The following is a 27333-nucleotide window of genomic DNA, read 5'->3' as shown; positions in this document are numbered from 1 at the left end:
TCTCTCTTTGTCCTATCAGAAACCTTGCGGTCCCTCTGCCAGTAGGCGACTCAGTCTTCAGCCTCAGTTGGCTGCTCCCCACCTACTTCCTGTTTGCAGTAACCTATGACATCCTGCAGACCCTGGCTGATGTGGCTCATTACCTGCTTTTCTACAGCCACAGCGAGGAACCACACAACCTCAATCTAACTGGCAGTTTAGCAGCAGCCAATCTCTCCACCCCGCTCTGATCCTCACGCAGCCAGAGGAGAGACGGACCAGTAAGAGTTGAAATTGCCAAAAATCAGAAGCTTTGCAAGTGCTTTGATATTTTATTCACACCTCCATAGCTCGTCATACAATGCAAAATATGTATTGTTTTTCATTATTCCCATTTAACTGGAACATTTCTTTTGTGCCAGAGGATTTTCCCATCAGACACCTGGGGCCAGATGTATATCAACAAGGCCTACACGCACAAAACATTCATACGCCACACAAAAACTTATTTATTTTAGAATTTATACATATCTGTGAGAGATATTTTAAGGTGGAGGTCTACACAACGAACTGTAGAATGGCGATCAAAGTTAAAGGGAAACTACAGTTTATTACAACTAGGGTTTGATTGTCTTGGAACCAGATGTACACACAGCTTTATGAATCTAATGAAATGTAGAGTTTTAGCCCTGAATTAAATGCATCTGGTGCTGTTGAACTGTAAATATTCAAGTTTAAATTAAATATTACATCATAGGCTGGAGTTGAGTCACTGTCACCGCGCCATGCAGAGTATAAAAATGAAATTCATCTAAATGAAAATGTATATTTATGTTCACTTGAGCTCTATCTAAGTAGTCAATTTAACAACTGTGTTTGAGAAGATTATCATGTGGTCCCCAAGAGGGCTCACAGCCTCATCTTCTTAACCATCATTTGTCACCAAAACCAAACCATGAGTACTCTAGTGCAGGGGTTCCCACTCTTTTTTACACCATGCAGTATGAATGAGCCTGGCTTCTTCCCACCACCCAAAGACATGCAGGTTATTTGGTGACTAAATTGCCTTTAGGTGTGAATGTGTACGGTTGTTTGTGTCAGACCTGTGATGAACTGGCAACTTGTACAGGGTGGACTCCGCCTCTCGCACAACGTCAGCTGGGATTGGCTCCAGCCTGCATGGAGAAGCAGTTATAAATGATGGATGGATGGATATATTGTTTCAGTGCCAGTACAGGGCCCTGTTTCAGAAAGTGGGTTTGGTGAAAACCCACAGTATGTTAAGCCCAAGACGAGGGAAACTCCGGGTCAGAGACTGTGATCAGATAAACTCTAGGTCTGTAACCCCAATTTACGCTGTGAACCTAACCTCCTCGGGAGGAGGTTTACGTCAACAAGCGCTGAGTTTCTTTCTGACTCCTCTCTCCTGCATACTGCCCATATCAAAACACATAATGTTATTAGAAACACTGATATCACGGTTAGATAGGCAATTAGTTTTTTTACCCAAACATGACACTTTTAAGATCAATCTGTCATTGATGTATGGACAAAGAGTTATCTTTGGACATTGTGGATTTATCCTCTGCACAGAATAAAATCTATAAGCTACACTGTACACAGTGGACAAGGTAGCTGTCAGGTTGGCTACAGTGCTGCAGTTTAAACTAATCTGTATAAAACTGATCAATAAACCGTAACCTTTCATATTGTAGTCGCACAGATTGAACATTTCTATCGTAGTTATCAGCTGGATATGATGTGAATGTTTCTGAGTGAGGATGACTGTGATGCAGCTGAAACAAATGTAGTTTAAAAGTGAGTTTTTCATTATCTGCTGATAAAAAGTCTGAATGTGTGTTGACAGCATTTCATAAAATACGAAATGAGCAAGATTTTATTAATGTAACATAGACGTCTAACATAGACGTCTAAAACTTCACAGTCAGTTTGAACCTAGACACATTTTACATTGCAAAAAAAATATATTAATAGGCTAACATACTGGGTGGGACTATGACTTTACAGTCCATGAGTAAAGTGTGTCTTATATTTGATACATATTTTCATCTTCAGGTAGCTACAATTGCCACCGGCATTTTGTCCCGTCAGCTTACAGCTGAATAAATAGGCCTAAAGCCTTTTTAATAATCAAATGTAGCCTATAGAGAGAACACCAGCACTTCATTCATTAAGGAAATTCCATTCTGGTACATGATGAACGAGCAACGCTGTATAAAATGTAATATTGTTAACGCATCGATCCTCCACTCCTGCGTTTTAACATAAATAGCACATATATCATATTTCGTGTTGACATGCATTCATATTTCTAGCTCCACCTGATTGAAATGAAGGCTCTGCCTTTATTTACCCGTTGCCATGGTGAATCGTATTATCGGAGATCCATTGATGATGTTTTTTTTCATCCCCATGCACGCGCTTCCATCAGGTTTAACATAGTCAAAGTTGACTGAACTTATTCTAATCGGCCTTTCTGAAACCGAAAACTGGAAACTTGAAGTTTCACATGTCAGGCTCAGTCAACTCAGAGCTCAGGGTTAACCTCAGAGTTTGTTAAACCGGCTTTCTGAAACAGGGCCCGGGTCCGCAGCCCAGGGTTTGGGAACCTCTGTGCTGGTGCTCCTCTCGGATCAGATGGATTTTCACCAACATTTGATTTTTGTTTTCATCTGAAGTAGGATTGAATCCTATGCATAAAAGTAAATGATTTAAGCTGTGCCTCCAGATGGATGCAACTTCCCTTTACGAAAAGTGAAGCGCCAAAAAAAACAAAAAAAAACAAAACAAACTACACCGAGATGAAGCATGCCACTTTAGACCAGCACGCGGACATTAACATAAAGGAGGTTCAAGCTCTTTAAAAGTCAATGTTTTAGCAGTTTATTAAAGCCATTGTTTTTTGTGTATTGACATGAATAAAAGTAGTTCATGATTCATGATGTGAGTTGCGGTGTTGGGTCAGCACCAACACTACACAGCATTTCTAGAAACACACACAAATAAAAACTCAAAACTCTTATCAAAATATATTTTATTCTGGACTTTTGTTTCACTGATCTGACTTAAATGATAACAGATCGATGTGATGCGAGTTGCAGAAAGAAAGACAAAAACAAAGGCTTGGAGACCCCCTGGGAGAGATGCTGCTGGGCTGACATGGTGCTCTGTTGTGGCGGCACGGAAAGGCTGACTCCCCAACTTTGGCCACGTTTAACCAGACACACTGTGCGGCACAGACCCAAGGATGGCGTGAACACAGAGGAATTTCCCAGTATGACGTATTTTCAGAACTGTTGGCTCAAGTGCTTTAAATACAGGGAGGAAAAAACAATGAAATTGTACACAGATTCTAAATAGGAACACGTCCATTATTAGAAATCTCCCATTTTATTACAGGGCACACAGGAGAAAATAAAGCTTGTTTGTAGTTGTACAAACATTTCACAGAAGCAGAGGTGCTCTGGAGGCAGATGTAATGTGTTTGGTTTCATTAAACCTCTGAGTGAAGCCAAACTACAGCTCTTTGGCTCTGGCCACTGAGTATGGAATTATATTTGTGTCTCAATAATTAGTGCGTGTTGTTAGCGCAGAAAAAGATATTTCATACATAAATTATATTTTAATGAGTGCTTCCCTACTCCCTTAGGGACTGGCCAACTAATGATCGGACTGAAGACAAAACAGCCAATTACAAATGACGTACTTCAGTTATCCAGTTGGCTGAAATAGAAGCACAGTCAGGCTGAACGAGCACACAGGCAAACCTGAAGATGCACAGCGCAGACATGCCGTCAACTCAGCAGGGAATTTGAATGAATGTGGATAAGGGCAACCACACAAACACGTGTACTGAGCAGACAACAGATTTTTGGCTATTCAAATCAAACTCTTTGGGTGATAAAAGGTTTTCGCTGTAAAAAGAAAATTGATATCTAAAAACTATTTTTCTGTGCTCAAAATCTGAATCTCAAACAATTTAGACACTCCATCTTCAACCAATGCAATTCTATCTGCTTCCAGAGGACGTTTCTCCACAAAACATCTGTGTGTGTCTCCCAACTGTGGCTGAAAAAAGGGGAACAAATTCCCTCGAGTCTCGGCTTGATTGAAAAATTACCATTTTATTCAATTTAAAGACTTTTTTTTAAACTGTCTTTTGTGGAAGCCAATAGGAGTTTCAGGAGAAAGTAATTTTCTGGGATAAAGGTTCCCAAAAAGATTCAAGCAAAAGAAAAAGTAAAACATTTCTTTATTACAACATAGACAAAATTTAGTGGTAATTTGAAAAACTCCTGGAAAACTCTTTCCAGGCAAGGTGCCTTCAGAATGACAGCTCAGCTCAATAAGCCTCACATGACAGGGTCTACCTTTTTTTTGTTGTTGCAAGATTTGCAATAGCATCAAAGTAACAAAAGAAAACCTTTCAAATTTATGGAACATGGAAATTAACACTGCCAATAAATCATCAATTCACATTTTTCAAATCTACAAAGAAATTACAAAAATGTAACTTTAAATTTGTCTTTAAAAGAGTACAAAAAATATCTCGTCAGTAAGGAACCTAAGCAGAATTTTGGACGTGGAGAACCAAGGATGAAGGTGAGAAGACAGCCAAAAAGTCACACTGAAGCCCCCCTCCCCCCCTCCATGCCAGAGAAAATTGGGTGGTTGAATTAAACAGTAAGAAAAAAAATTACATCAGATTAAAATGTCTGTAGTTCTCGGAGGCAGAGCAGCTGTGCAATAATTAAGTTATTGTTTGAATTAAACCTTCAACAGAGCAGAGCCACAGAACAAACAGTTAGCAAACTGGCTAATTTGAATGTTGAAGACCGAACTTTGGCCAAAATACTACTTAAAAGATAACAAGGCAATTCATTCATGACATAGCAATTAAGACATTGCCTAAAATAAACAGGCAACTTCACTACAGCTAGCAAACATGGCTATTTTGAAGACGTAGTTTTAGCTAAGCCAGCTAGCTTAATACAGGCAGGCAGAGGCTGTGTCCAAAATCACTCGCTATGTGTACTCACCAACATTTTATTTGAGTATCTTAATTCTGAGTGGGAAACGTGGGCTCTATATAGTGCTCTAAAAATTCTTAAATATAAAAAGTTATTTTCTGCTAACAATCCCACAAGGAGTCACGTTTGATAGGTACATAAATTACAGTCGTGCGACATCACACCTGTCACCGAGACAGAATCTTAATGTAATGTCACTATGGAGTCTGTTACTTAGAATAAAGAATGATTTCAGACACAGCATGACTGTCGCTCAGACTATTAGATAATCATGATCAGCCAAGTGGGCAAAGCTCTTAATGTCGGCCTCCTACTTGTAATCGTATACCTCCCACAGAAGTGTCAAACTGCTTTCTAAAGGGCAGCAAAGCCACCAATGCCGGCAGCCACATGTAAATAACCCCTCTAACAAAGTTGATTCAGCTATTTAAAACGTATCTACAAACCGTGTGTATTTCACTTGTTAATAAACCACTACAAATACATACAAAAAGTTACTTTCTGCTGTTGGAATAATGCCTGAATGCTTTCAAATAATGAATAATAGAAAAACCATTCTTGCACAAATACACCAACAGAGCTGAGCTCTAGAGTTTGTAATATTAGCAAGCTCGTCTTTTACTCTGGATTTTTCTTTGGCTCTGCCCTCTGTGGTTTAAGTCACTGAGATCGTTTCTGCCTCCAGAGCATCTGCCTCCGAGAATGTCCAATCTGCAAAAAACTAAAACCATTAAAACACATTAGATCGGGTGATTTGCTGCTGGTGGCTTTCACCACCACCCTTCAGTTGTCTGATGTGTTTGATGATTTGAGGCCCTTGAGGTTTAAAACGTTGAAATGTTTGAAGTTTTACAAATGATGAGTAAACTCTCTAAAGCCTTTCAAAGCAATGTAAAGGAGGACACTATTCATAGTGCACCGCAGAGTTCTTTATGTAAATGTGTTTTGTAAAGGTAAAAACAACTGCTGGAATGCTTCTGGGCTGAGTACAGTATGTAATCTGAGATGGGACCTGACTTACCGTTGCATTACCTAAAACTCAGAACAGCCTTGAACATTCAAACAAGTGGAGGTCGGCTTCTTGCCAATTGGAACAATTTTCTTTTCTTGTTTTTATCCAATGAGTAACTGCTAAGAGTCCAGAGGGGAGAACTGTGGATAAAACCATCTAGATCAAATAGTGCACAGAGGAGCTGTTTTTAAAGCATCTAGATGTACATCATGGCCAGGTAAATGTACCAGGGGAGTTCAGAGTTTGTGCTCTGGAGAACACAACACATGAATTACTGCATTTTGAGGTTAACCGTATGACCGATCGCTGCTGCGGAAACCACTGCTGAAATGCATGATAAGAAGCCTTTATGTTTGCCACATAGGTTTGAAATCATGACGACACAGCTTTTGAGAACTGTTTGGTGCGCTTGTCTGAATGACTTTGTATCTTTGTACTTCTCCAATTAACAAAACTCGGACATGACCGGCTCCTGCCCCCTCCCCCAAAGATAAAAAATATATAAACATTGAAACAAGATATCTGAAATTTAAAAAAACTAAGTGCCATCCTATTTTATGGTGGAGAAGTTGATATGTCTGCACAATGAGATCCAACTAGTAACAAAGATCAACACTTTTTTCATTGTTTTTCATATTGATGACGATGAGCATGGTTTAAAGATCAAAAACGAAAAAAATAGCTTCCAAATTTTGGTACATATACGGATCTGTAACTTTTTTTTGTCTATCAGTTTTTTCTTTTTTTCCACTGCGTCCCTTCTGCATCTCTGGAAGAGTCTGCACAGATAGAGAGGGGCACTTCCATCCGCCCATTTATCCATCCGTCTGTCCGTCTGTCCATCTGCTCATTCCCGTCTCTGGACCTCCTGTGTCGAGTGCTTGCTTCCTGTTCCTGTTTCCTGCTTCCGGTCTGTCAGTGGGCGGGGCCATGGTCGTAAGCGTGAGCAGTACGCAGGGCAGGCAGGGACAGTCATTTGGCTATGTACACATTCATGGTCGGTCCATGTCTTCCAACAAACAGCAGCACTATTTCCGAAGGTCTAGTACACACACCTGGGACAGAAGAGGAAAGATCAATCTGCAGCACTGATCACAAACCATCACAAGCAAAGCTAGACACCAGCAGATATTCATCTAAGTCGCGTGGAGACTTACAGATCCGTCTGATGCGCTGGCTCCCACTTTGTCCCCTGCTGCATTCCAGCAAACCTCAAAGATTCCCCCCGTCCCTCTGTAACTGTGGACTAAAGCGCCCGTCTGCAGCACAGGAGATAGAAGCAGAGTGAAGGAGAGAGATATAAAGACTATTCTATTTTTTCCTTCTGTTTGCACAAATGGGTACATAAGCAAGCAAAGAACCTTTCACAACAGAACACGGCAGGAGCCCTTAAACTGCAAGCAACTGATTTCTGATTTGGCCACTAAGGGGGCAGCACTTGTGTCTGTCCACCTGATGCAAGTCAAACATTCAAGATTTCTTTCAGCTCTGCCTCATATCTGCTCCCATATGTTTACCACCTGGGCACTAACTTTATCTGGTGCGGTGCTGGGAAGCTGGCGTACAGTCAGTTTATGGAAGCTTTTTCGTGGCTGCAAACACGGTGCTAGCTCAGTAACAGACTCAGAAGCGGTGAAGGTCACTGTGAGCAACCCTTTACAGCCATTATTATAAAGAAATGGAGTGGTTTTAATCCTTACCCAGTGGTTACAAAAAAAAATTATATATAAACTATTTAAAAAAAATGGAAAAAAGGCATTAGTCAAATGACGTGTCATCACATTGTCACATGACTTTATTGAGCTCGTCTTGATGACCTGCCTCATCCTGCCTTTTAGCAGCTGCAAACTCGCCTGAAAGAGCTCCATTACTATGGCAGGTTAACAGAGTATTCACAATGTTTTGAGGTGTACACACTGTCCTTCCCACTGTCTTCCTACCTGCGTGTTCCAGATGTGCACGCATTTGTCAAAGGAGCCGCTGGCCAGATGCCGACCGTCGGGGCTGAAAGCCACGCTGTAGACCGGCTCCTGGTGTTTAGTCAGCGTATGGATACAGATGCCTCTCTCCACGTCCCAAAGGCGAACTGTGGAGTCAAACGATGCGCTGTGGAAGTAGGAGACGGGGACAAACAGGCTTATAGAGGTGCTGCTGTGGACACTTCAGCATGTCTCTTACTACAAGAGAAATGTTTCACAAATGTACCTATTGTAAATATTAGTGGACAAATACAGGTTTTGTATTACCTTTAAATTACTGGGATAAGGTAAGACATTTTGCTTCTCTGCTGTGCTCTATTTAAAACGTGAAGGCAGAAATAGCCAGACTGTATGACAACTACAACCTGAACTGCCCCAACCAACCGACTTCAAATACACTACGTACAGTACGTATAACCATTTACCACACACTTTACTTGAAACAACGTTTTGGAGGCTTTCATTAAAGCATATGGACAGCAGGAAAACAGAGTACGGTTAGCATTTATTTGAAATTGTAATGTGTGTTTAATGGATGTTTTAAATGTGTGCAACTCTCTGATACTTTTAATTTTGTCACTTGAATGTCACATAATGAATTGTTACACAGCCGGTGTGCAAGTTGACTTGCAGTTACAAACTGCTGCACGCTCTGGACGGTACACATTCAGCGTGCACAGCAAGCCAAAAGACCAGAGTGTACTTTCTTGGGTATCTAATTAGCGTACCATTACTAATGCTGTGTTGTTTGTAACACACACACACACACCTGGCTAGCATGAGGTTAGCGCTGGGATTGTTGGTTCCGGGGCCAGTGGGGCTCCATTTGATGGTGTAGATTTCTTTACTGTGGGCCTGCAGGTCATGGACACACAAGTCCTGCTTCATACTCCAAATCTGAAAAGAAGCAAAACAGAAATCAAAAACTTTGTCCTTCATTTTAATTGCTCATTAAATCCCAGGTGTGCCAACGAGCGGCCTACAGCAGACTAAGGCTGTTACATATCGTGATAATGGAAATATTCTGACTTGTTGATGTCATACACGCTGCAATAACAAGCACGGCTGAAAGTGAAAGTAACACGGTGGAGAGTTTACTTCCCAGCAGTGCGGAAGTGGTTTGGTTACAAAAGATCAGATGTACAACAAACCACGGTAATACGTAAGAAGTGCAATAATGTAACAACAAAAAAAGGCACTACAACAAATGTGTATCACCACCTCAAGCAGAGGCACATGGTTGAGTACGAGGACAACAATATCATTATCTCAGAAATGAAATGAAACATTTTTGGGTCATATCACCCACCCCTGCAGCACACACAGCAAATACAATTTGACGTCTGTCACCGTCAGTTTTTGTTGTTGTAACCTGAGAAACACCATATTTGTAATTTCCTGCCTCCGACCTAAACTGATTCAAGCAACACAGAAGTGAACAAAACAGGCAAAAGAAAAACATTTGGCTGACTTTTTCCAGAGAAACAAAACAATTTGAATGTTTCTTTGAAGCATGTGAAAAGGAAAACAAATGTATATTTATTGTAATTTAGTTAGCATGACAGATCATTGTGAAACATCTAATCTGAACCTCCATGTTTCAAATCTTTCAAATCAAAGTGTTCTCTCTCTTCAGAGAAAACGTAAGTTTAAGAGCCAGTGAGACGGACTTTCCCTCTTCAGAATCCCCAGTCATCACGAACACATCATTCATTTTAGCACTTTCAGGCCAATGGTAGCAGTGATGATTATATTAATGAGATAAGAAGTCGAGCATTTGTCGCAGGTTTAGCTCTCAGCTCACCTTCAACGTCATATCGTCTGAGCAGGAGGCTAGCAGGTTCCCTGTGGGATCCCACTTGATTGCATTTACTTCATTCTGGAGAGAGAAAGGAGAGGGGTGAGGGGGTGTAGACGCACCTTTTTTACTGTTGTGTGTTTGTGCCGTCCAGAGGAACTGAACGCAAAAAATGAAGGTTCTTCCTAAGCAGTTTAGACTGTCACATGAATCATCAAACATTAAATCTGCATTGGGTGCTTTGGACCCTTAATCATGACCACACACACACACACACACACACAGCACTTACTGTGTGTCCCTGGAATGTTTTAATGGGTCTGTCCTGTCCCAGTTTACAGACGTGGATGCACATGTCTGTACTACAGGAGGCGAATGTATTGTTGCTCTGCCAATCTACGTCTAGTGCTGGAGCTGTCATGGAAAGATGGATGTTAGCAACATTACAATTGAACTGCAGGACATACAGCCAAGAAAATGGCAAATGAAAAGGCAAAACTTCTCAGTCAGACGAAGAGATGCTTCTGTACCTGAATGGAAGGGAAACTGTTGTTTGGCTTCTCCTGTATGGGCATCCCATATGATTGTTGTCTGGCAGAACACATGTACATGTATAGTTAGAGCTAACAATGGCTACACAGTGCATTAGTTTGATCAGTTTATCAAAAAGGATGCAAAATCATTCTAGAAGTTATGTCATATGTTGTCCTCTGAGCAAAATGAGCAAATTTAGAGAACAGAACCTGGTTTACCTTGTCTACTCCTGCACTGAGGATAAAATTGCCTTTTTTGTTCCACTTAAGGGCAAATATGGGACCTTTGTGTTGGCCAAGTGTACTGGCCAGGTTTCCTGTGAGGCAAAACACACAGAAAGGGAATCGTTAAGTATCACATTTGGACCAACAAAAACAACAAGCCGTTAAGGATCTAAATGACACAAAATGTGTCAACACCTGACAGAAAACACACTGCAGGCCAGACAAACCAATGGCAGTATGCAAACCTGCCTCTAGGTGGCAGCATTGTTCAAAGATAAACTAAGGCATCTAACATGGAACATACAGGCTGTAGCAGTGGATAAGCAAAAGAAAAAACAAAGACATCAAGAAATACCACATCTGTACAGAAATTCACTATGATACGGCAGGGTTTCCTAAGAGCAGAGAATAAATTTAAGTATTCTCACCGTCCTTCGTCCATATTCTGGCAAAACCGTCGTAGGAGCCTGTTGCTAACAGCGTGCCCTCGCTCTGTCGGAGAGAAGAAGAAGGTGTGTGCCTGTCAGACAAATGCGTATGACAAGGCCAGTTTGGACACATTTACAGACACACTCTTAGGCAGTAACAGAATTTGCCAGAGTCCAGGCGGACTGAATATTAGCTGTGATTCAGCTGCTATTGTGAGAGAGGCCTGTGTTTTCCATCAGCCACATTTCCAGGAAATGTTTGCCTCTGCCCTTGGCTCAGGTTTACAATCCACTGGCTGAAGTAAAGGAACATTCCACTCTCTGATACTCTTCCACTGTTAGACATCATCAGCTGCTATGTTCACAGGGCTCTGGGAGTTCCTAGTACACAGCATGTTTAGTGTGTTATGTTGTTGTTTTTGCCTTCCGAGCACGTCTGTTGTGTTCAAATGTTTCCAACAATAAGCATTTGCATACAAAGGATTTTTCTTAACATTGGAAATCTCAATCAGGAAAAAAATGATAAAACCATTAAACACAACCATACTTTCAGAAATACTTCTACCATTCCCACAGGCTTGACCTGGTCCCGTATTTTGAATGAATGCACCCGTGCATCACATGTTACGTCGTGTGTGTGTGCGTTAGCGTGCTTACATTCCAGTCTAGCGAGGTGACATCTTTGTTGCTGGGGACATCCTGCCCTCCCTCTCGTATGCAGTGCCTCAGGACCAGCTGCGTGGAGCTGCTCGTACTGTTCTCACTCAGGTTCCAGATACGAGCCGTCGAATCACCGGACCTGAGACAGACATTTCTGATCGTCACACGGGGCCCTCTAGCTGCTCTAAACTATGACAACACAGATGCCACGTAAACCGTGTTTCCATAGGAAACAGGTTTCTTGTTATTTCTTGTTAAGTTATTTGGACAACTGTCATTTGATACAACATATTAAGTTGTAGCAGGGCGGTCTTCTTCATTATTTGATTTTATTTGAACTGTTGTTTTGAGTGACGTTGCCATTTTTGAGCCTGATCACACTGTAGCCATGTCATGTACCTTCAGTGTAATCCAAATGTGCGCCAAACTTTACGATACCCACTTTGATTAGTTTTTAATTACGATGAGCTTGAAATCATTAATTTATACAACTGATATATGTAAAAAGACAACACAATATGACCTTATTATCACAATAGCATGACACTGAAAGTCAATACATTGATTGTATATCAAAGAACTGCAATTCATTGCTTAAATATCCCAAAGACTTCTCAGATGTGAGAATGATGTTTGGCTATAGGGCTGTAGTTTGGACACAACATGGCTTAGGGTTAAGACGTCGAGAGACCAGTGTCAGGGGAGAATGGTAGGAAAGAGAAGGTGACTAACCCCGATGCCAGCAGATCGCTGACTGGGTTCCAGGCACAGATGAAGACTTCTGACTCGTGGCCCCTCAGGACCATCGCCTTGTTCTGAGGGATCTCCACGTCTCCGTCTACCTCCATCAGGTCTGCGTGGTTGTCTAAGCACAGAGTTTGATGGTCAAGGTCTTTCATCTAATAAAAATGCTCCTCATATAGCGAAAAGAAGTTTAATGGTTGCAGGTAGCTAACCATCATCGCACGTCCTCCTCTCTTTGTAAACATATTTACTCACTAGCTAAGGCATGGGCTCCGTTCTCCTCCCCGTTGGCAGTATTCTCTCCATTCTTGGCGTTGCCGGCGATGCTGCCTCCAGTGGCCACTGCCGGTGCTGAAGCGGCTGCCTGCTGCTGGGCCATTTTGTCGCGGTAGGCCTGCTGCCTCGTCTGAACGACGTCCGGCATCACCGCATCGATCAGGGACAGAGACTCAATGGGCCGCCCATCGAATAACGTGCCGTCCTGTACAGAGAGCGGGAGAAAGAACAAGTTAGAGAGAAAACACAGGAGAGAGGAGAGTTTCTGTCATCTATTTTGTGTCGCACCTCATTGATGCTGACTTCAGCCTCGACGTACTGCAGGCCCTTCTGGATGATGCTGATGAGGGCAGCAGGGGGAACCAGAGCACCATTGATGTTGGACTGGCTGATGTGACTCTCTATACCAAATGTGAACGCTGAGTGGGAGAACCCTGGAGAGGAGGAGAGATGGAGAAAGAGGGCAGGAGAGGAGAAGATATTTTAAGCACTGGAAGACATAATGTTTATATACCTTTCTCTCACAGGAAATAATATTTCCCTCATATACTCAACACTACATGATTTATTAAAAGAAACAATTTATGTTTTCTCCTCTGCCATAAAGCCATCTTTTTTCTTATACACTACTGCTGATATATAAAAATATCATGAGGTAATGTTGTAAATTAACTCAGTAACAGTAACTCATGATATTTTATTGAATTTACAAACAACGCTCTGTCTCGGGATATATATTGTTATTGGGATATGAAATCAGGCAAAGATTGGCAAAGGGCAAAAAAGCAGAAAAATATACTGAGAAGTTTTCCAAAATAATTTTTAATGAGTAAGAGACAGCAGCAAAGGTTTGTTGTCCTGTTTAAAACCTGGTGGCCTAACTGTTAAAGAAACAGTTGTATTATAGCTATATTCTTCGGGAAACTCAGATCAAACAGCCACATCAGTCAAACTGGGGGGGAAAGTTTGGCATTTCAACTCTGGCAGCGGGCGGGCGTGTGCTTGAGACGAGAAGGACCGCGACAGTTTCTCGGGATCGCACCAGTTACAGAAAAGCCGTTGCCATGGTTACCTCGCAGAGTGTTTGTCTGCCTGTCTGTTGATGAGGAGCGCAGAGTGACCCCACGGATCAAAGCCCTATGAAAAGACCTTATAACATAAGACTTTAAAAGCAACCATTCGTACAGAAAAGTGTAGCCTATATAGGCCATATAACAACGTCAAAGAGCAAGTTACTCAGAAAATAATAGGCCTATAGTTATTACCTACCAAGTTACATATAGCCTACTCCTTAAAAAAGTAATATTAGCGACTCTACTTATAGAGTGATAGCCTATAATGCCACTCTCTCCCGATCACTGGCAGTAGCGGCCGGAGTTTCACATTGCTGTGCTGCCTTAGCTGACGCTTTAATTAAGTAGCCTATAGCCTAGCTTTGTTCGCGGTTCAAAACTTTTTGCTGGCCGCACAAAGTTTACAACGGACGACAAAGTTCTTTACATCTTAGACTGTGTCACAGTAATGGCAATAACGTTACTTACAGCTGTCGAAAATACCTCTCTCTGTTCTCCAGTCTTCCTTTCGCATTTTGGCTAACAACTGACTTTAACAACAAAAACATTACTCTTTACTGGGAAAAGTAATATTACAGTAGGCTATTAATTCCTAACACGTTACCACTGATGCTGTGGTACACACTATACGCAGGTATGGAAAACGTTATACATGTCAGCCTGTAGATGTCATCAAACCCTCTCTATTTCACTCGGCCAGCTCCTGTACCCCCCACTACTTTTTTTTTTTTTTCTTTTTTTTTTAGATCTGCATGATTCATGTGGGTCCGATATTCAGGTCGGAAAACACAGAATTCCGGATTAATCCGGAAAATCACATCCCTGATGAAGTGACCTTTATCGGGATATGACTTTTTTGTTGTATCACACAGCCCTATAATGGTGTGTTTGTATCAGTTAAGTTCATGGTGATTTTAATCAGTAAATGGGACATGACCTTATGGAAATTTCCTTTTTCAACCCAGCCTAGACTGGACACACGTTTGTTTCACTCACAAAAACGATTCAATATATAATACATAATAATAATATAATCACATAATAAAGTCATGCTCAGCTCGTCACTGCACAAATTCACCAGCAGCGGTTGGGCACATGGCTGGGCCATACCCCCGGCCTGTAATCCACAGCAAATAAATGATTTCATTCACAAATCTCTCAATCTTTGAATGAAAGACGGACCAATAATATAACCATGACAGGATTTTTCAATATACATGAGCCATCTGAGCCTCACTAAATATATTATGTAATGAATATTATATGAAGCACAGGAAGTTAGAGACAGTACAAGTTAAAGATAAAGGTGCAATATAAATTTAGTCTATTTAGCACATAATAACTAGTGGATGACAGCCCCTCGCTCTATCCCACTGTATGGTGCTGTTTATCTGCCTGTTCCATACAATTGTGTGCATGGTATTGTGTATACACAGTGGACGTCCAATAATTTAAATGTGTGGCTGCTTCCATAGAAAACCGACTCGTAATGGTTAAGCGTTCCCTGCAACACTGGCAGTGCTGGTCCACATGCTTTAAATGTGGAAATAGTGAAAAACCGAAAGATTTTGGATGTTAAAATCTGGTAGGAAAGCAAACCACTAAAAAAAAGTTAAAATGCAGACATGATGAATATAAGAACTTGAGGATACCTGACTCCTGTAGGTATCTGTAGACCAGGAAGTTGACCTCATCACTGCTAATGCTCATCTTTACTCCTGTTACACCATGAGGTCAGCACGCACACACCTAGCCTAGAAAACAGAGAGAGAGAGATTCATTAGTGAAGGGAAGCACTCATCATTATCACTCAGTGCACATGTGACTGCAGTTCACTACGTGGGTAGGATGTCCTAGTAAAATATACAAGGCGGGAAAAAAATCACCAGGAGTGTAACACCTCCTGTGGTATAACTTCTTCAGTTGGTGCATCCAAGCACAACAAGCGGGTCATGACTGCACATTGCTTTTGTCTGTGGTTTTGTGAACTAGAAAGGTTGGGAACCACAACGTTGAAAGCTAACTGAGGGCCAGAGAGCTGATTCCAAATAAGGACCAGCTCAAAGCCCAGTTCCCCTGAGAATAATCAGCCATGTAAAGCCTGGAGCTCAGTGTCTGCAGCCCCCTCTCCCAGGAGAAGGAGACTTTCTGTGCATTTAATGGCATTTAAGTGGATGAAACACCCCCCTGGGTACTCTGAGTACTAGGTTACATTTCATTTCCCAGGATGTTAGATTTTGGTCGACTGGCAAAGGCAAAAACCTTTAGCCTGACCTGTGGCCTTAACATCGCAGCATGTTAAACTCAGGGGAGCAGGAAGTAGTCAGGATCAGACTGCGTTAACATTTACAAACATTTCTTGTGCTTCTGATAAAGACGATCAGCAAACTATAAAGTTAACACAGAGAATCATCTTATACACTTTCCACAGGTCATTAGAAGAGAAGAGAAGATGAATCTTTAATGACAACCTGAGGAGAAACTGGCCACAGAACACAGCAAACAGAATACAATTAGCAGTAAGAGCGGGCCAGTGGGCCAATATTTGCTAATCCTCTGTAGTCAAGCTACAACAACAACAACAGCCTCCGCACTAGAGACAGAGGCAGCAGACTCAAAGCCAGTTGCATCACCTTCACGAGAGAAACAACTTCTCTGGCTGAGCTGTTTGGGGATCAGTCCAAGACCCAGGAGACGGGCAGCAACTCTGTGGCCAAGACAGCAGACAAAGGAGTGATGTTGTTCTCAGCATGTTGGCTCAGCGATACTTATCTGTGCCTGGGTCGCCTGTCTCTACTGAGAGAGGCTTGTATTTTCCATAGAGACGACTGTCAGCAAGCAGACTGTTCTGAGGATCACATATACAGCAAGCACACACAATAATGCAAAGCACCTCAGATGAGCTTTCAGCTCAGAAGTATCTTAATCCCAATAACAAACACTGCAACAATAAAAGTTTAGTGCTAAGTGGCAACATTTTGTGATTTTGAAGTGAGTCGTTACTACCTCCCCATTAAACTAAATTAGGCCTATTATTAAATCATATGCAACTGTCAGTCTGCTTTCACCTCTATTGTACTAACAGTTCATACTGCTAACATTTCAGCTGCCTACTAACTTTAAAATAAGCCCCACCCCTGCACTTTGTGGTTAGTGTGTGTTTATGACAGCCACTGTTGAAAATACCACAGCAGGGGGAAGAGCTTAGTATTTGTTCAGTCCCAGTTAATAAAAAAAAAAAAAGTCTTGATTGGCTCTCATCCTGAGCTTCCTGATAACATCTAGACATCTCTAGTTACACGTCTACTGAAATAAATATACTGAGGGAGCAGAAACAAACACCTGCAAACTGCGAGGGAATGCGGTGAAAGTTAAATGTTGTTGAACACTGAAACAATAAACGACATATTATTAAATGACTCTAGATATAATTTTCTGTGACACCGCATTTATTTCGTGGTTGTGGGTACAGAGTACATTTAGGCTGTAGAGCATGCAGGAATGTTATTTGAACCAAACACAACAGCAGCTAATTTGATCAATACACTTAAAACAAGAGTGAGAGGCAGAGTAAAGAGCAAACTAAAAATCACCTGCTGTTGTGTTTGGTAGAAATAAAAAGCTGCAGATTGTTGAGTCACAGATCACTGTGACCCTCTGCACAAATCCCATCTGACAGCAGCACTGCCTGGGGAGGACCGCAGGTTTGTAAACTGAAAGCTGGAGTTCCCGCCGCCACCATCCCACTGCAGTGGCGCTGTGGAGCCGCCATCTGCAGCCAGGATGGTCTGTGTTGACAGTGTGGGAGAACAGAGGGGGATGGGAGAGCAGAAGGGAATCTCTGTCTCTGCATCCCCCCCCCCCCCAACTCTCTTTCTCCCTTTGTGACTGCTGCCAGTGGCAAACTGGCCTGTACAGTAGATCTTAAATCAAGTTGCAGGAAGGGAAAGAGAGAAAAGACATTCAACACCAAAAGAAAATCAGGAGATGGCAATTAAATACATGCCGTTATATAACCAGTTTCCTTACCATGACGCGAGAAAGCAAGATTGAATTCATATCGAGTGAGGGAGGTTCTGTCCCTCACAATATAAAATCAATATCACTAGTAAATCATATTTACCTTGGCATCCATCATTCTTTCACTCAAACACAGGCTAACGAAATATCCAATCAGTATTAAGCGCACTCAAAGAGGTGTGATAAAAATAGAACACCTTATTAATATGCGGATTTGCACACATTCCACACACACACACACACACACACACACACAGGAATTATATCAATCAAGTGTAGTTCTTTTCATTTTTTTCTGTTGGCAAGAAAACAGAAGTGATAACATGATGTATCTGCAGATATGCAGACATTAAAGCCCAGCTGGACACTTTTTCTTTGAAGGGTAGTGGGTGAGGGGTGCTTGTTTTTACTGCCTGTAAAATATGCATTACATTCACTACAGGTCACTAAATCAACCTGTGCACATAAAGAATGAGCCAAATCCCTGTAAGTATGAAGTCATGTATGTGTGCGCTTATACCATGCAGCCAGCTACAGGCTTATAGGGCTACACACACACACACACACACACACACAACACACACTACTCGTGCCATTTGAAGCCTCTGCAAAATATTACACTACACATTTTTCTGCTGAGCCTTCTAAACGGACAAATAAACTGCATGAACAGGCGTGTAGTGACACTGTACGAACCACCCAGCCATTTACTTTTTCAAAAACACATTACACACTGGACTACCACTAATCAATTTTAAGAGTCATGACTCTATGAGAGCACCTGGAAGTCAGAGGCTTTACAGGAGCCCGCCTTGGAGATATTACCAACCAATATTAACTTACTAATATTGATAAATGATATATTTGTAATAGCATATATTTTGGCAGATATGAAGTGCAGAAATGCTGATGTAGAATAGTGTCAGCATTGCATAGTTTACCCACCACTGACAAGTTTATTTTTCCTCTGTAAAATGCCCCCCTCAATGTCAGTCTCAGCCTCAAACAGCCAATCACAGAAACACAGGATCCCTATTTTTCACATCTACAGCCTGACCGATACTGGATTTTTGTGGCTGGGATGGATATTCAGGAGCAGTTATCAGCTGACATATACACCGATACAATATATTTGCAATCAGCTTATATTGGCCAATATATCAACCTGACCTACTGGTATATTAAAAGAAACTCTTTACAGCTTATCCTCCCTTCTGTCATATCATGTAAAACGTTTATTTGGAGCCTACACCACGGCATTCAGAGACTGTATGGCACAATTTTTTTATTTACTCAATGAACTATTTCTCTGTATTTGTGGTAGTATGTGAATGTCCACTATATTTTAAAATAAAGCTTATGTTAAAAAATCAAGCTGTTGCCTTTACTGGAACAGTGTGAGCATGTTATGTTAATGGTACCGGCTGCGTGTATGAAAGGGCCTCTTTTAAATGGCAGGTGCATGCCCTGAAACTCTAGCTGAGGAAACTTACTAACTGCCAACCCACACTGAAGTGTCTCACTGCATCATGTGTGTTCTTTTGTCCTCGCAGTCCGTGATAATATCCACCATGTAGGTTTCATGTTCTTTGAACACTCTGCTGCATCAGTACATAAAGGAGACCCGAGCTGTGCTAGTCTTCTCTGCAGGTGGAAATGGGGCTTGTTCCTATTTAAAGGCTCTGTTCTGACGGTTTGGGTCTATTTTAGGAAAGTAGCAGAAAGAAATTCAGGCAGCTGGAGGTGGCATGATTTAGGACTGATATTTTTCATTCTCTCACTCTAAAATGCATCCAATTCTCCGGTCCCCAGTTAGAGTCAAATATCAAAAATGGATTCTCCATCATGCTATCGCCACAACCAGGTAAAATACGCTGTAAACAAAAGGGGTGGTTTCCTGACAGCCTGCAGGAATCCATGACTATAATCCTGACAATAGAACTGCAAATGTGCACAACGTGGAACTGTACTACGAAAACATCCCTGTTGTAACACCAATCTTCTTACTAATTTAAGAAGGCAGCATAGCTGATGATGTTTCCGTTCAAGTAGAACTCCGCTTTTTCAACAACATGAGATCTTGGGGAATACTGCTGCATAGGTGAAAGACGTTTAAAGCCTTCCAGAGGGAGATGCGGGAAATCTGCCTAAAGTGACATCACTTAAGTCGAGTCAGAGCTGAAGACTACAAGTTTGAAAATTGTAGCCCGATCTTAATCTCTGCTTGAGGCTAACGGTTTCAAATTAGCCACCACTAGCATAACACACCCGACTCTGACTGAACTGTTGATGGTCTACATTTATTGTGTGTAATGCCAGATATTTTTCCAACAGTGCAATGCTAAATCCGTAGGGTACTCTTAACATCAGGAACAGTCAACAATGTTACATAAGTAAGAACAATGCTAGCATTAGCAGCTACTTTAGAACAATATTTGTCTCATTTAGCATTGTTAAAAATGACTGAAACAGATGACACTGACCCTGGAACTGAGGTACCAAAAAAGCTACTGAGAAACACTCCCTCCTTTGGAATGCCCACTACTTTGTTCTATGTATCTGCTCTGTGTATGTACTGCTCATTGTGTACTGTTGTTGGTGTAAGAGAAACATTATAAAGTATAGAACAGTATTCAAACATTCTAAATCACAGATTTAAGCTTTAAAAAGGTCCCATATTCTCATTTTCAGGTCCATACTTTTATTTTGGGTGTCTACTAGAAAGAGTTTACATTCTTAAATTTAAAAAAACACATTATTTTTCCTCATACTGTCCACTGCTTCAGCACATCTATTCACCCTCTGTCTTAACACTCTATTTCAGCTCCTGTCTCTTTAGGGCCCCCTTCCTAAAAGCCTCTTTTCTACTGATTGGCCAAATTCTGAAGGCCTGCCAAGAAGGAAGAAGAAGCAGGAACTAACTGGCACAGCACTGCCAGCTTTTCAGTGATCATATTTTATGGAGTTAATATTTCTGGATTTCCGCCTGATGCCCTCCGGCTGCACAGATAGCTGTACTTGTTGTTAGCGGTTACTTTAGCAGCAAACTACTGCTAACAGTAGCTGCTGCTAGCTAGTTAGCACAGTTAGCCATCCTGTTAGCTGACTCTGCCCAGACTGGAAGCTTGGTGTTCCAGGGGGTGTGTGTTGGTGTTTTCACTTCTAACCTTAGCACATTAGCTTTGGGAGCACCCAATTCGGGTAGAGTAAGCTGATAGCAGCACCTGCAGTTAGCGGAGCTAGCGGTTACTGGAGCATTAGCAACAAGTAAAGCTATCTGTCCCTCAGGAAACTCCATAAATTACAGAGTTGAGGCAGAGCAGCCTGAGAAAGGCCCTGAAGCCTGAACTGATCCCCCGGTGCTGCATTATGGCTTAATTAGGATGCGTTAAATGCAGACAAAAAATTCCAAATGCACTGTATAAACTTTATGTGGCCAATAAAGTTGATAATAATTATCATTAGACACAGGGGGAATAAATATTTATGTTGAAAAGACATGAAAAAGTGCATTTTGCATAACATTAAACCTTTTATAATATGACAGCACTGTAAACCCCAGTAAAGGCTTTTTATAATTCCACTGTACAGTTGTGTAAGGTGCAATGACAACAGAAATGAACTCCAATCTGCATGTGGCTCTCCCCTCCCTCTCTCCAGGGTTACTGGTCTATTGGAGTGACAGATTGCATTGGCAAGCGTAGCTCTGCCTCACATGGCCTATGTGAGGTCAGCGAGGCTAGCTGTCTGTCGATGACAGATGGTAGCATGTAGGCCTTGTCAGCTAGCCCCACTTGACGGGCAGTTAAACCTGCTCTAGGCAGCTCGTGTCCATCCGAATGCAGCAGGTCAGTGAGGGCCACTGAATCCGTGGTGGTTATCTTACTTCGAGCTTCCGTGATGACTTTGATTAGACCTCGCCTAAATCAGAATCCCAATCACTTTTGACCTCCTAAAGAGATTCTTTATGTGTTGCACATATCAGGAATAGGTCATTGTTGCTTTGCTATTATCATAGTGGGACAACAGGTGCAAGTAGACATGCACTACAAAGTAAATTATAGGCTATGCACTACACAGTGAAACCATAATGGTGCAGAATGGAAGGGGTACACCAGTTAACATCAAGGGTGAGATATCCTTCTATGGTCTCACACACTCCAATTGTTGAGATAAAAAGACCCAAAAGATGAACATAACTACAAATACAACCTACAGAACAAGAAACTACAGCAAGAATTACAGCTCATCAGCAACTCGGAAGCATTAGCTGACAAAACTCTGAACTGCAGCTGAAGATACAAATGACCACCATGCTGTAAATCATGACATAATGACGATCACCAAAAGCAATGACAGAATGAAGGACAGTGTCATTATACTTTCTGACACTAGTCTTAATGTGTTAAATTTCATGTTTTTGGTGCTTCTTGATTGACATCTCATCATATCCAGTGGATGATAAGTTTCTACAGGCTTTATGCTGATGACATCCCGGATTAAAGCTGTGTTTTCAGTTGTTTAGAGAGGTTTTATCGTAGTAAGCTGTTAATCCACATACCCTTACATAAGAACCAGGCAAGCATCTATTTCCAGTAACAGACTGAGGAAGCGGAGGTAGTGCAACAGACAAACAGGATGAGCCAATTTATTGACAGCTGGGGGTATTAGGCAACCATAGGCAGCTGTATGTGAGGCTGGAGTCTTGGGTTAGAATAAAATGTGTTAAACTCCATTACCTGTGTAAGCACCCAATGACCTGCCAGCGCAGCACACTACTTTTTATACAGAGGAAAATAAATATAGCTTACTTTAAGCATTGTCATAAAATGACTTATGTGCAGCATGTGCAAGCTCTGTAAACTGGATAGTCAGTTGACAATTTACAAAACAAGATAGTTATGAAGAATCTAGCATGTGTGCAAGCTCCTTGTATGTGTAGAGGCTGGGTGGGAGGCATGCACAAATACTAAATTCCGACTGATGAATCATTTTCTTATCTTCATCTTAAGCGTTTATCATTACAGTCCACTGCAAATTTTTAAATACCTCCAGAAAATACTGATAACAACTCAGTCAGACTCCTTCCTGCCCATCAAAGTTTTTTATTGTCTTATTTTATTAAATTTTTTCAAAGCTGAATGAACTGGATATAATATTGGTTCCTACAGCCTCTTATTGTCTGTCACTCTTTTAGAAAAATAGCACTCCTTGGAACATGTCATCCACGTGACGTTTATAAAATAAAGAAAAAGAGGCAAAATGAAGGAAATTAGAAAACACTAAATAGCAACTACATGAAGAATGAATAGTGAATTATTAAATCACAGGGACAATATTCCTCCAAAATTTTACTCCACTTTTTGGGATTTGTGGTCAGTTTGAAAAATGTTGCTTTTGAAAAGATGTAAATTTAGCTCCATTATGCCTATTACCTAAACCTGGTAAAGACTCTACATAGCAATTATGAACCCCTCTGCAGATCGCATCTTGGCATCCCATCTTGATCCTTGTATGACCAAACTGGTTTCCTGTGATCACACAGGTTTTATTAAATCACGATTGGTCTCCAAGTGCTTTTGTTAGCCTGGATGTGGAAAAAGCATCTGACAGGCTTGAATGGGAATATCTGTGGGAAGTAGTAAAATGATTTGGATCGGGGTGTAAATTAGGGCTGAACATTTAATCGTTTTCAAATCAAATTTGCAATTTGAATGAACTCGATTAGCTAATCGTGAAGACGGCGATTCAAATGTAGGTTAATTATACAGCACATCTGACCCGTTTTAAACAGTCCTGCAGTTCCGGTGTTGTCCTTTTGTGACAGATCTGCTCACCAATCAAAGCGGGCACAGGGCGTGTATATTTTACAACAAACGGAAACTAGAGGAAAACATGGGAAAATGGACCTAGCCGAGCCAACGCAGCTGTGCCGCGGTTTTGTCCAGTGTCACCTCACACTGCAGTGTTTCAGCAGCGGAGAGTTTAGCCTACACGTTGTTAGTGTATTGTTAATTTGTCATTTTATGTGCTTCAACTACGGATTAACAGCTCTCTGTGAGTGCGTTCCATTGCGCTCTGTGCAGTCTAACATTATATATCCACATGGAGCATTTCAGAATAAGAGCGTTTTGCCCGTCTGATTTCGCCGACTTGTTCAGATTTTGCATATTTGTTCAGTTGTCCTTGATTTTTGTGCTTCTACTAAGTAGGCTACTTACCTAAATTGTTTCTTTTTTTTGTCTGTTTGTTGTCTGTTTTAACTGTGTATTGTTTATTTTATCTTCCTGCCACTCAACAATGCCTGCAGCCATTTCGGACAAACAATACCAGGCTCCTATATGAATGAATGAGGAGAGAGCCAGAACTGCACTTTTACTGGTCACCGGGACATAAAATCTACATGAATGGAATCAGCAGTAAAATCTAATAAAAATCATTGAAAAAGTTTGATGATTTTGCCCCAAAATAAGGTTTAAAACGTTTTTCGGGATTGGTTATACTTCTGGTACGCATGCATCACTACTACCAGGGCATGCGCAGTCAAAGTAACACAGACCCTTGCGTCAGTGGAACCACACGATTGGCTAAAATATGTTTCCCGCTTTGGCTGTGAAAGCAGACGATTGGCTTTAACCGCCATCTTTACCATTACGGGCTTTCCCCATAGAGTTGTATTGAGGATGCAACTGAGTGGCGTGACTCTTCTATAAAACATCTCTGGTAAAGCTCGGCGGCAACAACAGCCTGGTACACGTGCTTCAGGTCTTGGCCAATCAGAAGACTGTGGGCTTTGAGAGGGGGGGCCTAAAAGACACCGGAGCATCTACAGCTTGTTCTGACAGAGGCTGAAATGAAGGCCTACACAAAGAGCCAGTATAAGATAGAAAATAATATATATATATATTTTTTTACCTTTGAATGATGTAAAGCTGCCACACAGGAGTCACAGAACTACAGTATGGGACTGGTCGCCAGAAAGTGGCACTCTGAAATTAATCGCACATCATAATGAAATATGTGGTGCTACAAGGTGACACAGTAAGTACTCACAGGGTTAGTTGATAAACTACTGAAGCTGGCGAGCTAACCGCTAATAATAACCGCTAAGGGCTGGATATCCCTCAAAAATGTTAGATACCAATATGGTTTCCGCTGTGACACCTTGGCTTTGACCATTTCCTGAACAATACTTTTTCCGATAACGAATACTGTAAAATCCATTTTCACAAAAGAAAATTACATTACGGTACACTTACTCACTTCAAAGGTGCCAGCTGTTCATAGACCAAGGAGCAGTTAAATGAACAACTTTTACTTTGCGCACTCAACCTGGACTAAAATGAAGACACTGACGGAATATCTGCACAGTAGCAGACAACTTAGGTCTGACAACCATCTACCGAGTGAACTTCACCACGTCTGCCGTCAGAAATGCTCTCTCCCTCGACCCTAGGTTATGTCTGTGCGGTGGCGAGGAGACAATGCGCTAGGGCTTTCATACCTGTGGACAATGTGGTGAACGGGCTCACTGATGAGAAGATACAGGTTAGCTGCACTGGCTCAATATTGACAACCAGCCCAATACAGCGCGCTAACCTCGACAACCCAGCTGTACTCCAACGTTAATATAGCTCGTGTCATTAGGTAGGCTCCTTACATGCTTGCTAATAACTTTATTTAAGGTGGGTCTCCGACATTGATAGCTTTGTTTTGGACAGGTTTGTGCAGCTGTGTTTGTGAGAGACAGAGAGAGAGGGGGGGGGGCGATTGAGAGGAGGTGCTGCATGAATAAATGTGGCGCTCTTATCGAATATGATTTCAAATATGCCTAGTAAAAAAAGAACAGAAAATCAATATGTGGCGGTCAGCGTTGATATTGTGCCGGGCCGCCACAAATAAATCAATGTATGGAAAACACTGAACGTATTCGTACCAACAAATCCTCTCATTGCTGTCTGCAAACCATGCCTCTTTTGTGAAACTGTTTACACACTGACAGAGGAGCGATAAATCAAAATTAATGGAGTAACACAGCTAATAAACTACGATAGCGTCCTCTGTTTTGGAATCTCTGGCTCTCTCTTCCTGTCAGTGCTGTCAAGGCAGCTTGCTATTGGTCAACAGCGCAGATTCACAATTAATGAAATTTTCTCTTAATCTTAATTTAAAGCAAAACATGTGCACAGTTTTACTTTGCCCCAAAGAACAAGTCCTCTGACAATTCTGTCAGGAAAGTTGGAAAGTATTGATTTCTCCATGAAATGTCATTGTTTTAAAGAGGTGTTATTATGCTTTTTGGCTTTTTCCCTCTCCTTTATTGAGTTATCTATCTTTTTTGTGCATGTAACAGGTTTGCAAAGTGAAAAAGCCCAAAGTCCAGCCCAAAGGGAGTTCCCATCTCCCACAGAAAGCTCTGCTCTGAACCGCTTGAAAACAGCTCATTTGTAGTGCAGTCCTTCACTTCCTTTACTTGTCACTTCACAGTGAGGCCGGCCAGCCGTCCGCTCACAGAGCCCTCTGCTCCCGCCGTCACACAGACCGCTGCAGCAACAACGGCAGAGGAAAACACAGCTGGAAGGTTTTCATACCGCTTATCTGTCTTTACATTCTGAGGAATGTTGAAACGTTTTAACTTAAAAAGAGAAAGCTGTGTGGATCGCTGGTGTGTGGCGTCGCTATGACAACAAGCTACGTACTATCTGTGGATACAGTCTATGGTACTATCAGCAGGGCAGAGTAGAGTCGAGTCTATCGCCTAATCACAACCATTAACAAGAAAGTGGAGAAGCAGAATGCTAAAGATGTATTTGAGGTAGCTAATGTAGACACTGGCCATGGCTTGCAATGGTTGGCAATGGTTATTAAAGCAGCCAGTTACTCAGCAAAATCAAATATGACAGTTCATTTATTTAAATAGTTTTAATTTAATTAACATTCCAATATAAATGATCAAATTCATACTAGAGCCTGACCCTCAGTGTTGAGGCATATTTTTTCTGTGGTAGCCAGAAATTTTTTTTTTTGTTTTTGCATGGCTCTTACAAAGCTACAGGATGTATAATTGTGCATCTCTACCAGTGCTGTGGACAAATACAACCAGAGCAGTGGCAAGCCTATTCTCACGCTCTATCAACCAGGCCTTATCTGTATTTAACAATCGCGCTTTCTGTCTCTTCATACTTCTCTGATTCTTCCATCCTGTCGGAGTAAAAGGGTTTTCAGCGTCAAGAGTTAACATGGAACAAGCCCTTTGAAAGAGTTGTGGGATTTTTCTCTACCTTTAGGCCACACTACGAAGAAGAGAAGCGTCTGAAATATTTGTGGTGTATTTTGATAATGGGGCGCACTCTGGAAGAGGCGTAGCATACAAGCTCATTTCTAGGCAAACTTCTGCACTGAATCAATACTGTGGGCTGAATCATTTTTAAACAAAGACCTCTTTCTTCTCTCGTTCCAACAGCCTTCTGGGAGCAACACAGTTTTCCACACAACTGCATCAATAAAAATACAATACAACACCTAATATCAGAAACTATGTTTTTCTATTCACTT

The 27333-nt window shown here is 41.5% G+C and overlaps 2 protein-coding genes across 3 annotated transcripts in view; one reads left to right on the top strand and one right to left on the bottom strand.

Annotated features, from left to right (window-relative positions):
* Positions 1–773, top strand: part of si:ch211-51h4.2 — an 84848-nt gene extending 84075 nt beyond the window's left edge. For both annotated transcript variants that reach the window (XM_038716830.1, XM_038716829.1), the window contains one exon: positions 20–773. In XM_038716830.1, coding sequence (XP_038572758.1) covers positions 20–230 — 211 coding nt within the window. In that variant the 3' untranslated portion in view covers positions 231–773. The remainder of the gene's footprint in view (positions 1–19) is intronic.
* Positions 774–3017: 2244 nt separating this feature from the next.
* tbl1xr1a (tbl1x receptor 1a) overlaps positions 3018–27333 on the bottom strand; it is a 50719-nt gene continuing 26403 nt past the window's right edge. The window contains exons 3-16 of the mRNA XM_038716828.1: positions 15411–15512; positions 12974–13119; positions 12665–12890; positions 12398–12530; positions 11663–11804; positions 11006–11069; positions 10572–10669; positions 10350–10410; positions 10112–10233; positions 9826–9900; positions 8791–8918; positions 7983–8148; positions 7200–7301; positions 3018–7097 (exon numbers count right to left, since the gene is read on the bottom strand). Coding sequence (XP_038572756.1) covers positions 7071–7097; positions 7200–7301; positions 7983–8148; positions 8791–8918; positions 9826–9900; positions 10112–10233; positions 10350–10410; positions 10572–10669; positions 11006–11069; positions 11663–11804; positions 12398–12530; positions 12665–12890; positions 12974–13119; positions 15411–15468 — 1548 coding nt within the window. The 5' untranslated portion in view covers positions 15469–15512 and the 3' untranslated portion in view covers positions 3018–7070. The remainder of the gene's footprint in view (positions 7098–7199; positions 7302–7982; positions 8149–8790; positions 8919–9825; positions 9901–10111; positions 10234–10349; positions 10411–10571; positions 10670–11005; positions 11070–11662; positions 11805–12397; positions 12531–12664; positions 12891–12973; positions 13120–15410; positions 15513–27333) is intronic.

Source organism: Micropterus salmoides, unplaced genomic scaffold, assembly GCF_014851395.1.
Source record: "Micropterus salmoides isolate LMB-PRFRI ecotype aquatic unplaced genomic scaffold, ASM1485139v1 Ms_hic_scaffold_13, whole genome shotgun sequence".
Classification (NCBI taxonomy): domain Eukaryota; kingdom Metazoa; phylum Chordata; class Actinopteri; order Centrarchiformes; family Centrarchidae; genus Micropterus; species Micropterus salmoides.
This window is presented reverse-complemented; position numbering and strand designations above follow the sequence as displayed.